The 12,859-nt window shown below is 35.1% G+C and overlaps 1 protein-coding gene across 1 annotated transcript; it reads left to right on the top strand.

Moving 5' to 3' along the window:
• The first annotated feature begins 10,048 nt into the window (after positions 1-10,048).
• LOC18433679 (putative galacturonosyltransferase-like 3) lies at positions 10,049-11,677 on the top strand. The gene has a single exon (XM_006843761.4). It carries the CDS (start codon positions 10,101-10,103, stop codon positions 11,196-11,198), a length of 1,098 nt encoding a protein of 365 aa, XP_006843824.1. The 5' UTR covers positions 10,049-10,100; the 3' UTR covers positions 11,199-11,677.
• Positions 11,678-12,859: the final 1,182 nt, after the last annotated feature.

Below are 12,859 nucleotides of genomic sequence, written 5' to 3' on the forward strand. Positions count from 1 at the left end.
TTTGGACTAGACTAACCAAGACATCAGTCTGTAGTACACACTGATTTTGATAACTATTTTTCTTTATCCTCTCTTCAGCTCCACCACCCCTACACTACTACTAGTTTTCATTTAAGAAGGAAACCTCTCTCTCATTTGATACAAGGATCATCTTAACAAAAGAAACTCACACATTTTATCATAGTTAGCAAATCAAACCAAATTTTCTAATTGTTAGAAGCCAAAAGACCCAAGCTAGTTTTCTTGTCTTTGAGCAAAAAGACCCAAGCTATTATTGCTGGTATTGCTGATTGACTATTGATCAAGGAGTTTCTTCCCAAGGTCTTGACTAAAGCCACACCTAGCTATCAGTTTGGAATGTGGCTACCTTGTAGCTCAAAGATTTGTTTTCTTTTAGCACACTGTGTTCTGGTTTTTGTCTGTACGGACTGCTTACTAATTTAGCATCAAGCAAATTGGATCCACTTCTTGATCCATCAAAAAAACAAGCTCCATTAAAAATATAAATTTTCATAATAAAAAAGGATTCAGAGAAAGCTTCCAGCCCATTGAGTCCAGAAGCATGTTCTTCTCGAGGGCAATGGCTATAATTCGAAGAAAAGATGGATCAGGGTCTATGAACTCCATTGAACTACATATTGAGGAGCAAAGTTAGGATTAGGGTATGGACATTGACACGTGTGGCCATGGGGACCCACATGTGCCACATATAAATTGTTTTTCCATTTCATTAAAGTTTTTCTAAAATCTCGAATATAGATGTTCCAAATAATGTGCTATAAGATGTACTAATTTTAAGGCGGAATATATTTTTCTTCATTCCATACATGCCAAGGTCAAGATGATTGCTTTTCAATACTAGACAACGTTTTCCGGTGAGTTTTTGAAATGTACCTACTTTTACCGTATAAGGTTCACATAAGGTGTTAACCGTGAACCTTATACTATAAAAGTAGGTTTTTTAAATGCTCCTACTTTCATAGTATGAGGTCCACACCTTTTATTTATTTATTTTAAGAGAGTCTTTTATATAAATAAGGGAAACTCTCATGCTCCTAGATTTTAAAGGCTATTTTATCAAAGATTTGAAGGGATAACCAAAAGTTAAAATAACTGAATCCTGTATAAGATAGGGCTAACTAGGTCATAAAAGACCACCACGAAAGCCTGCTTTGATCCAAATATGGCAAGTCTTCCACCTTATCTTCTACTTTCTTCATTGGTATCGGAGCCATTCCTATGCTTGATATTAGTGTTGCTAGAATTAGTATTCAGTGTTGTGTTGTGAGTTTGAAGTTCCGCTATGGCCGTGAGTTTGATCCATATTGGTATTCCTAAATCTGATACTTAATAGGCTTTCCACTGCTCACCTCACATATAGAGGAGAGCTTTCTCTTAAAATATGCTCTTCATATTGCTTTATGTACTTTAGGCTGCTACATCTCGTCACCAACAATAAAAGTGAAATTAGACCCATATAGGTCGCAATGACCTTGACCCAATGCAAGACTAGGTTGGGTCCAGTCCAACTAGGACCATGTCGGTTCTTGTCCTGGTTGGGGTTTACCCAGACCTAACCCAACCCATTTATACCCCTACCCTTTCCTTATCCTCTCCTATTTGAAATCACCTGATTGGTCCATCCCCATCTTCTTTCACTTACCCATCTCTATCTCTCAATTAATATCTTGATGGGAAACAAAAAGTGTTCACATACACTTGTGCTCCAATGGCACAAATTTCTCAAGGAAAAGGGATGGCCCATAATTGAAGCTCAATCTGTTGTTTTTTCTTTGCCGAAATTGACAGTCTTGGGACTTTATTTAGTAATTGACTTGTACACTATTTGAACTCCAACTTAGTGTATTTTCGAGAAAGGGGCTGGGGTCGTGGTGGTCTCACCCCATCCCCTAGTTTTCATTCCCACTTACACCACCCCACTAACACCTTTGAAAAAAAATGGATAGGGCATGTCTTCTCCATTGAATTGCCCAAAAGAAAAAAACTTGGTGAATTTTCTATGCAAAGTCAGCAATTTTGGCATTTATTTCGTGGCTGATTTGATCATGATTTGCGTGTTTTGGGGCGTGATTGACTCGAGCAATATCAGGGCATGTTAAAAAACCAATTATCTTATCTCCCTTCTTGTTTAAAGTTTTATCTGGCTTGAGAAAACCAGTGATGGTTGAATTCAATCAATCCTTATCTTTCTAGTTGGTATGGCAATGATGATTGCCCATCGACTGGTATCCCTTAATTGTTGCACCCACAGTTCTTTGACTGCAATGCGGATGCTAACTATTCAAGTGATGGCCCACATCAATAAACAATTATGCTTTAGCCTAAGAGAAATCGGGCTTGGGTTAAGACAATAGCAATTGAGTTTTCATAGCATTACGTCTCAAGATCCATTCCTATGTAACCTTGTCAAAAAAAAAATTGTGATTTAGCCTTAGGCAGCAATGACTCGACATCCATCTCTACTATAACTAATAAGGAGTCGTAAATTATTGTTTCTACTAATGCAGTCAGTCCTTTCCAAGTTTAGATCTAATTAAAAGTTTGAGTTTAATTTTCTTAGTTTTAGTTGCATTGGTATATCTTGTTATAGAATTCTAGCCAATTTAATCTACTGAAATAACAATGGTATCTAAGTTTTTAATCGCAGAATCGTCAAAACGAAAAAAATTTGAATGGAACAAACTTCTCAATTCGGAAAATAATAATTGGTTACATTCTCTTTTTACATAGTGTGGATTATGTGCTCAATCAGATCATTAGACATACAACCTAATGCCAACGGAAAAAGCAGGAGGAGGTTAGAAAATGGCTAAAAGGTGAAAGTTACTAGGACAATGATGCTAGGTTTTATGGAACATTGGCCTAGTACTTTTTTATGGACCACACAATGCCTAAAACATGGTGGCTGCCTTGTCTAAGAAATACAAGACTATTTCTGATACCCATATACAATTTTTGTAGGACGAAAGAAACAAACTCAGTTATTCAGTATGTCTATAAAATTACTGCTTGCAAGAGACCTTGCTAAGATTGAAAGCCAAACCTTGACCATATGCTAAGGCCTATTATCTTGAATAGTCTTCCCCCATCTTGGGAGCCTGTGGTGATTGCTTTGAACCGGGCTTCATAGGACATCACAATGTTATACATTTCAATACAACTTAGCATTGAAGCTGGGAGAAGAGCCACAAAGTACATCTATGAGCTCCATTTAGCCTAAATTTCCTCTTCCAAAGACCTTAGAAAACCGTAATAATAATAATAATAATAATAATAATAATAATAATAATAATAATAATAATAATAATAATAATAATAATAATAATAATAATAATAATAATAATAATAATAATAATAATAATAATAATAATAATAATAATAATAATAATAATAATAATAATAATAATAATAATAATAATAATAATAATAATAATAATAATAATAATAATAATAATAATAATAATAATAATAATAATAATAATAATAATAATAATAATAATAATAATAATAATAACAATAATAATAATAACAATAATAATAATAATAATAATAATAATAATAATAATAATAATAATAATATAATAATAATAATAATAATAATAATAATAATAATAATAATATTAATAATAATAATAATAATAATAATAATAATAATAATAACAATAATAATAATAACAACAATAATAATAATAATAATAATAATAATAATAATAATAATATTATAATAATAATAATAATATAATAATAATAATAATAATAATAATAATAATAATAAGAAGTTCTAGTTAGAAAGAAAAAGTATATTAAAATTTTAATTAGAAAAACTATATCAAAAGAGAGAGAAACTATCTCACAATTTTAGAGAGAAAAACTATGTGAAATTTTAAGTTTTAAAGATAAAGAGAAAGCATCTTACAATTTTAAAGAGAATAACAATATCAAACTTTTTAGAGGGAAAGTACCTAAAAATTTTAGAGAGAGAAACTATCTAAAAATTTTCTTAGAGAGAAACTATCTCATATTTCAAGTTTTAGAGGGAATCTTAAAATTTTAGAGAGAGAAACTATCAAAAAAAATTTAGAAAGAGAAAGTATATTAAAATTTAAAGAGATGTCATATCAAATTTTAGAGAGATAAACTATCTCAAATTTTATAGAGAGAGAGAAATTCCCAAATTTTGAGTTTTAAAGAGAGAAAGGACATTAAAATTTTAGAGAGAAGAACTATATCAAATTATGTTACCAAACAATAGAAGTGGAAAAGATTGTAATGAATCAATGGATTTTGTATTGTACATCCAAACAAGAGATTCGAGAAATCCATGATAAAATTCTTTGATATTGGAAGATTTATTTAGATATCAAATATCTTGAATTCTTAATTTCTTTCTATCCAAACCGGTCTATTTTGAGCTTTAATAAAAATATTATTTATTTATTTTTATTCAATTCTAATTAGAAAAGTGAAGCACATGACCAAATTTCATAATTATATCATTTTTAAATAAAAAAACTAAAAAATAAGAAACGAATTTGACCCTTGGACGTGGGTGGCTCAATCCGAGCTATTAAATGGTGCTTGCACATCGTTTTTTAGAGGGGTGCGGTTTTGTATAGAACCGAGGCTCTAAACAATCAAAATAAAACACACCATTAAATAGGATCGAGAAATACAGTTTCAATCCTAAAAAAATATTTGGAATAGCCTTAAAATATATTTTAAACTTTAATTATAAAATTTAAAGCTTTGAAAATAGTGTGGATCGAGTATATCTATGAAAACTTGAAAATCTTGATAATTGACGGTCCAAATATGCATTACAAGATGCACTATTTCCAAAACTTGAAATTCATGTGTTTCTCATGTCCATACGTCTTGATGTCGAGATCATCAATTTGCGGATATTGGGCATAAAAACAACCTCTTCTAATAAATTTTTTGAAATGGGCTCTAATTTGATTGTTTAGAGCCTCGGCTTTATATAAATATTTTTCTTTTTAGAGAGAGACCTCATTTTATTTAGGGGTGCGGTTTGTATTGAGCCGATGTTCTAAACAATCAAATTAGAGCCCACCTTCAAATAGTATCAAAAAATATGATTTTAATATTATAAATTTTTGTGATAGCCATAAATTATATTTTAATATTTATTTATAAAATTTAAAGCTTAAAAATAATGTAAATCAAGCATATTTATGAAAACTTAAAAATCTTAAAAATTTACGATCGAAAAATATGTTATAAGATGCACTATTTTCAAATGTTAAAATTCATTTTTTTTATTGTGTCTATGCATCTTGATTTCGAGATGATCAATTTGATGATATTTGGACATCAAAAAACCTTTATAATGCAACCCTTGAGGTAGGCTGTAATTTGATTGTTTAGAGCCTAGGTTCTATAAAAACTTTACCCTTTTTTATTTTTTTGAGAGACAAAAAGAGAGAGGGGGTGGCCGATGTGTAACATGCTGTAAACGTGCCCGCAGTAAAGGCCGCCAATAAAAGTTAAGCTTCCTCCAACACGCTTATCATCAGTAGGCACCTGTCATCTGACTGACAGCCAGCCGGGGACCGGGCCGTGGGCCCATTTTCTCGCTCCTCTCTCCTTCCATCTTACGTTCTCTTCTCTTCCGTCTTTTTCTCTCTCTTGCTCTTTCTCTCTCTGAAAGTTGCTTGCACCTGCGGGTATTCCATTTCCTTTTCTCTGTCCCGCACCCAAGCATCCGAGATTGTCAATCCAAAAGCTTATTCCAAAAAAAGAAAAGGTCTTGATCTCTCTATTTTTCCCTGAATATCCATATTTGATATGGTTCTTCTGATGATTTAGACTCTTATATTTTATTTAACATGAACTTATGGAACCTTTCATCTTATGATGATTTAGACTTTTAAATGATATTTAACATGAACTTATGGAACCTTTCATCTAAGGTCTTAAAAATCGACAATCCGGGTGAAAAATTCCATTTCGAAAGCTGATTCTACAAATCCGTCTTGATCGCTTTAAGTTACTTGATTACCAATTTTTACTAAGTTTTTTTTATTTTTTATGATGATATAAACTCTAAATCATCAAACAAACATATTTTTCATGTACTTATTTAACTTTTTCTTCTTTTAATTGCACCTTCATGATTCGCCTACTTGGATCGCTTGAGTTAACCAACTAAGATGGATCCGATAGAGAGCCAATCCACACCAGCCATCTATTTCTCAAAGAAAAAAGATTATATAAGGTTGCAACATTAAATATAAAATTAAGATGCACCTCAAAAATACATGAGAGATGGCTATTTTGATGCTGAAAAATCTCTAGATAATCATCTCGACTTCAAGATATATGAATATAGCTTAAAAATAGATTTTAAATCCCAAAAATTAATGCATCTTGCAATATATTATCGAAACAGTTTATTTTCAAAAAATTTATGTATTAGAGATCTACTTAATTTATACCATTTTTAAAAAAAAAATTATAAATGGGAATAAAATAGATTCATGTGCCATCCTAAGAAATCTAAACTCCAAAATTACATCTTCTATAAAAATTGGGTATTATAATGGCCGGGCCAAGCCGAGCCAAGCCTCACTGGGTAAAATTAAAGAAAAATAATATGAAAAAACTGAAAAAAAAAAAAAAGACCGGGCGGGTCTGCCTTGGCCTTCGCCATGCCCAGTCCTCCAACCAGATTTTACGGCCTAGGCCCTATATTTTTAGTGCAGGGCCCACCGGCCCAGCTGGGTCACCCTACCCAATGCCAACCTACATCTCACTATGATTGTCTAAGGTTGTAACCTTATGCAAACGATATCCTTTCTTAAAACCCGGGCCTTACCCTTAATACCCGGCATGGATGGCCCCATGGTAGGTAAACTATCCTGGACTTTAAGTTTAGAGAGAGATTGAGATAGAGAGAGAAAACCAGTAACTCATACGTCAGGTGAAGGAATAAAGGAACAGTGTGGAGCAAATCGGGGACATAACGACAGAGATAGAGCACCAGAGAAAAAGAGAGGGGCCTTGGATTGTTGTTCGGGTGCAAAGCTTTAAAGGCGTTCGGTGGACGACAAAAAGTGAAAGGACGAGGCACGCTATGTAATAATTGACACTTAAACGCATTAGGTTAATTTACAAAGTAGAGAGAGAGAAATAAGGTTTACTTCTTCGAGAGAGGGGGAAACGTATTGTGGAAAAGATAGGGAGTGTATATGAGGAGACTATTTAGTTACTTGTTGCACAAGGTTATCCCAATTAATCCCGATTATTGTGAAGTTAAGTGACGTATTTATTTTATTAAAAAAAATTAAAAGTTTTTTTTTTTTTTTTTTTTTGAATTTTACGTCTCAAACTATCTTATTTCACATCAAATGGTTATAATTAATTGTAACTATCCTCTACGATTAAAGTAATTGACGTAAAAATAAAAAGAAAGGTTTCTATGCTTCCTCTGCATCATAAAAGTTCTATCTTCCCCCTACCATCCAGCCGTCCAATTTTGATCAAGAGAGTCGTTCACCGTTTGATCTTAGATCTGACGTCACAAAGTATTTTATTTTTAGTTTTTTTTATACAAATTGTATGAATATGAAACTTGCTAAATGTCATCTTCTCATTGGGATACCTCTATAAAAAAATATTAAAAATAATATTTCAATAAAATATAATTATCAAAATACTCTTTGAAACTTTTAAAAATATTTTAGTCATTTTATCTTATTGAAAATATATTTTTTCGTAAGTGCGAGTTTAATAGAGGAATGAACATCCAAAATTTGGTGTCAAAAGAGTTTATAGGAAAAATTTAAAATAAAATAGTGTAATAACATTGTGATTAAAACAATCTTAGCCTTCCATTCAAAATCAACGGTTGGATAAAAAAAGGATAGAAGCATAAAAAGCTCGCCAAAAATAAAAGGTCAAATCTTCGAGATGGCTTTCTAAATTTCAAAATTTTGACCGGTAGAAAGACGTAAGGGAATGTAAGCGTGTGTTTAGAGAGAGAAAGAGTCATAAATAAGCGTGTGTTTAGAGAGAGAAAGAGTCATAGATAGATGGCGTCTTTGGGTAAGCGCGGGCGGGATAACTTGGCATAACAACTTACAAAACCGCGTTTCGAATTAGGGAAAAAGGAAAAGATTTAGATGCCCAATGACGAAGGCTTGCAGACTGCCGTTACTCTTACATACACGCTTTACGAAATCCAGATCCCACTTTCTCCTAATATTATCGAAAATACGTACATGCCTTACAAAATCCAGATCCCACTTTCTCCCAATATTATCGAAAAATTTTATATAGAGCTGAGGCTCTAAACAATCAAATTAGAACGCAAATAAAAAATTAGACGTTGTATCTTTATATTCATCATCTTGACATCAAGATGCATGGAAACGAGAACAAAATGGAGTTCAAATTTTACAAAAAAGGTATCTTGTAATGTATTTTTGGACTGTCAATTTTTTAGATTTTCAAATTTTTATATATCTATTTGATCTATAGTATTTTTTAATATTTAAATTTTATAATTTGATATCAAATCATCAAACTATATTTTAAGGCTATTACAAAGATTTCCGGTATTAAAACCCTATTTCTCAACGCTATTTAAACACCCATTATTAGCCAAAGGACCTCCCACTCCGGCGTGAGCCCCTTATTCATTTAGTCCCTTGGACAAATCACGGGTTAGGGATTTTTTTAGATCTTAAATGTCCGGCATATAATGCCTACTACCCTATAGAATAATTTAAATCCTTCAAAAAAAAGATGAAGTTTCTATAAGGCTGGGTCTTATAAAAATCAAATAAAACATCACCTCAAATTCTTGTCAAGAAAGTGATTTTGGCACATAAATCTCCACAATGGTTTTAAATCAATTTTCAACACCAACAACAAATTTTGAAACAAAAAAATATATATATCTTGCGGATCTTTGAATACTTATTTTTAGAGCAAAATGGATGGTCTACACAATTTGTTAAAATATACACTATTTTTAGAACTCGAAATCTTATTTATTTTCACAACTATAATGTTGAAACCGAGATGTTTGATATAAAGATTTTCCAATAATTGACCGGTACTTTTCGATGAGTTATGAGGTGAAGCTTTACTTATATTGATAGGGTTCTCAACCAATCAAACCAATTTTCTTAAAAAACTAATGTGTCAAGGTTAAAGAAAAGTATATAATGAGATCATGTACTTTTGGTATAAAGTGGTCACAATTAATCTTGACAATTGTTTGTGAAAGTGAGTAGTTTCATTTATTTCATTGATCAAAACTCAACGTTAAAAAATAAAATTCTCAAATTTTATTATATACCCAAACTATTGGATTTCATTATACACAATCCCCTAGATTAAAACCATCAAATTTTTGTAGGGCTAACTCAGAATTCAAATTTTCATTTCAAAAATAAACATTTAACACTTGTATGATGGGTTCCAAAAATTTTATACTCCTAAATAAGTGTTTAGAGAGATGGAGTAGATTCACAATATGCTCCCGCGAGAGCATAGCATATGCGCTCCATAATGACGGTGACCGCGTTGAAAAGCAGATTTCAAAGCCACTTCCTCTCTCCAGAACCCTAATTAGCCAGCCCCTCTAGATTTGGGTTGCGCAAATCAAACCCTAAAAAGGAAAAGGTTACTTCTCTCTCTCTCTCTCTCTCTCTCTCTCTAAGCCTGAAAAACGCCTTCGTCATCCACATGGAACCCTCCCATGTCTTTATTTTTACGAGCCTCCCTCACTCTCTCTACAACTCGCATTGAATTGGAAAGATATAAAAAGAGAGAAAAATAAAAAACGAGTACGCGTCTTTACAGGCTGGATCACCGCCCAATTATTCCAACACTCTGGCTTCCCGCATAAAACCCATTACCTTCCATTTCTCCATTATCATCATCCTCTCTCTCTCTCTCTCTCTCTCTCTCTTCAAGAACCCAATTCCCTCATTTCGCCCGCCTCCTCTCTCTCTCTCTCTCTCTCTCTCTCTCTCAGGGTTTCAGACCAGCTAAAGAAACCAATTCCTCTCTCTCTCTCTAAATTGGTTTCTTCTCTCTAAATTGCAATGGCTCCGCCAAGAAGATTAGGAAGAACCACCACCTGGTTCTTGTTCTTCTCCCTGGCCGCCCTCCTCGCCGCCACCGATGCCGCCACCGCCTCTCCAAAATCCGACACTCTCCACCGGGCTTCTCGACAGCGGGAGCTGCCTGTGTTCCATGAGGCCCCGGCCTTCCGCAATGGCCGCGAATGCCCCCGCATCAGAGAAGAGACGAATGCAGCACCGTCCGACGATCCTGCACTCATCCACATCACGATGACGCTTGATGCGACCTATCTCCGGGGATCGGTGGCCGGAATACTGTCTGTGCTGCGGCACGCGTCGTGCCCCGAGAATCTCTTCTTCCACCTTCTGGCGTCTCACCGGGCCGACGACCTCCGCCGCACACTCGTTGCGACGTTCCCATATTTGAGCTTTCGGCTCTATAAGTTCGACCCACGGTCGGTGCGTGACAAGATCTCGTTGTCGGTTCGCCGTGCCCTCGACCAGCCACTCAACTATGCACGCATATACCTCGCCGACCTCCTCCCGCCCTCAGTCCCCCGCGTCGTGTACCTCGACTCCGACCTCGTGGTCGTCGATGACATAGCGAAGCTATGGGCCATCGACCTCGATAACCAGGTGCTCGCCGCCCCCGAATACTGTCACGCCAATTTCACCAAGTATTTCACCGACGCGTTTTGGGCCGATCCTGAGCTCACAAAAACGTTCAAAGATCGTTCGAACAAGGCCTGCTACTTCAACACAGGAGTGATGGTGATCGATTTGAGCAAGTGGAGAGAGGGGGGTTACACACAGAGATTGGAGTCTTGGATGGAAGTCCAGAAGGGAAAGAGAATTTACGAGCTGGGTTCGTTGCCTCCGTTTCTGCTGGTTTTCGCCGGCAAAGTGAGGGCGGTCGAGCATCGATGGAACCAGCACGGTCTGGGAGGCGACAATTTGAAGGGATTGTGCCGGGATTTACATCCGGGGCCGGTGAGCTTGCTGCATTGGAGCGGGAAGGGGAAGCCATGGCTCAGGCTCGACTCAGGGCGCCCGTGCCCACTCGACAGCCTGTGGGCGCCTTACGATCTTGTCCGTGTGTGGCCATTCTTGGCCGACTGAATCGGACTTCTCTCTCTAGATTTCCCTTGTCATTTTTCACTCCTTATTCTCCACCCCACGTGCTGAAATTTCATCAGTGCTCTGCAAATCGCTCCACTTGCTGAAATTTCATCAATGCTCTGCAAATTGCTCTGAGAATGAGGTTGAAAGAGAAACCCAGAGAAAAAAAATACGGACCCGGGTTCAGAGAGAGAATCCCATCAATGATCTTTACTTGTTTTAGAGAGAGAAACCTAAGAATTCACGGCTACACAGCCATATGGATGAGTGAGAAAGCGGCAGGTGTAAAAAACAATTTTTGGGGGCGATTTCTTTGTTGTATAGATATTCTTTCCATTTAATTTTTTAATTTTTTTTTACCCCAAAATTTTCTTCTTGCAATTTTATTTTTATATTCGATTCAATATTCTATTTTCCAGATGCAAGTTGTATTTATTTTTTTATTTTTTTTGAAGGGAACCAATGCGAGTTGTACTCTCTGTCTCTCTCTCTATCGTCTTGGGGCTGGTGAATGTGGGAGCAGAGCCCTGTGTATTTGTGAGTTCTCTTTGTTCCAATTCCTCAGACAGTGCATAGAATAAGGTTGAGTGAAGTTTTTAGAGAGAGAGAGAGATATTTAGAAGAGAGAAAGAGAAGAGAAGGGAGAGCAGTGGCTAATGAGAATCAATGGAGGGTTGGGAATCTTTACCCATTATTTGAATTAATTCCTAATGCCCAAATTTCAGAAGGAAAAAAAGCACGTGGGATCGGGTGCTGTGTGATGTGAACAGCTTTGCCTTTATTTTATTTTTTTTTCAATATGTTTTCAGCTTCAAGTTCCTAAGCCTAAAAACTAGGCTTTTTTTAAGGTATCCGTTACTTAGACTGCTTAAGAATGGAGTAAAATAAGGTGATAAGTCCCCGATCTAGTTTCCCTTACTGAAGTTTTACGTAACAATTTTGTTTCCCTCTTGCATTTAGCAGGGCTTAAAAAAATAAGGTGATTCGGATTGGAATTGGCTTATCCAAAATGAGAGCCAGGAGCTGATCCGGTTCGGATCCCACCCACCATGAACTGACTAATTCTATTAGAGAACTGAACTAACCCCACTTTTCATTTACAATTTTTCCAAATTTTTTTGTTCGCAAATTTTTTTTTTATTTGCCATTCTAATCTTTTCTAGTTTTTATTGGTTATTCACTCGGCCTAATCACTTAACCGGACCATTTTTTTGACGGCCGATCCGAGTCACCAATTTGTTTTTTTAGACCTTAGTCGTCTATGTGGGAATCCAACATGTGGTACTAATTTCTTTGAAATTTTACAATACGTGAGGATTTAGTCTTACAATATATGCTTTAACCGATTCCAATTGATTGGAAAAAGGTTAAAATGATGATGATGAAACTAATATATATATACGATCTATTAGGTACATAATAACTTCACCACACATCAAGCAATCAGGAGTTTGTATTTTCCATTTCTCTCTTGCATTCGTAGGGGTAATTAATGTCTAAATCACTATTTGCAATGTCAAATTTGCTATTTCATCGTCCCTTGAATGATCATTCTAAAGCTTGTCATAGGACCTTGTTTTTTAACTTTCCTTGGAACAAATACGTTATAGGAGGATCTCATCCACAAAAGCACATATAATGAAGAGGTAATCATGATCTCC

Source organism: Amborella trichopoda, chromosome 12 (assembly GCF_054954075.1).
Source record: "Amborella trichopoda isolate Santa Cruz 75 chromosome 12, AtrichopodaSantaCruz75HAP2 v2.0, whole genome shotgun sequence".
Classification (NCBI taxonomy): domain Eukaryota; kingdom Viridiplantae; phylum Streptophyta; class Magnoliopsida; order Amborellales; family Amborellaceae; genus Amborella; species Amborella trichopoda.

Excerpts from the sequence above, each read along its gene's own strand:
- LOC18433679 (XM_006843761.4), top strand. The coding sequence starts at position 10,101 with ATGGCTCCGCCAAGAAGATTAGGAAGAACCACCACCTGGTTCTTGTTC.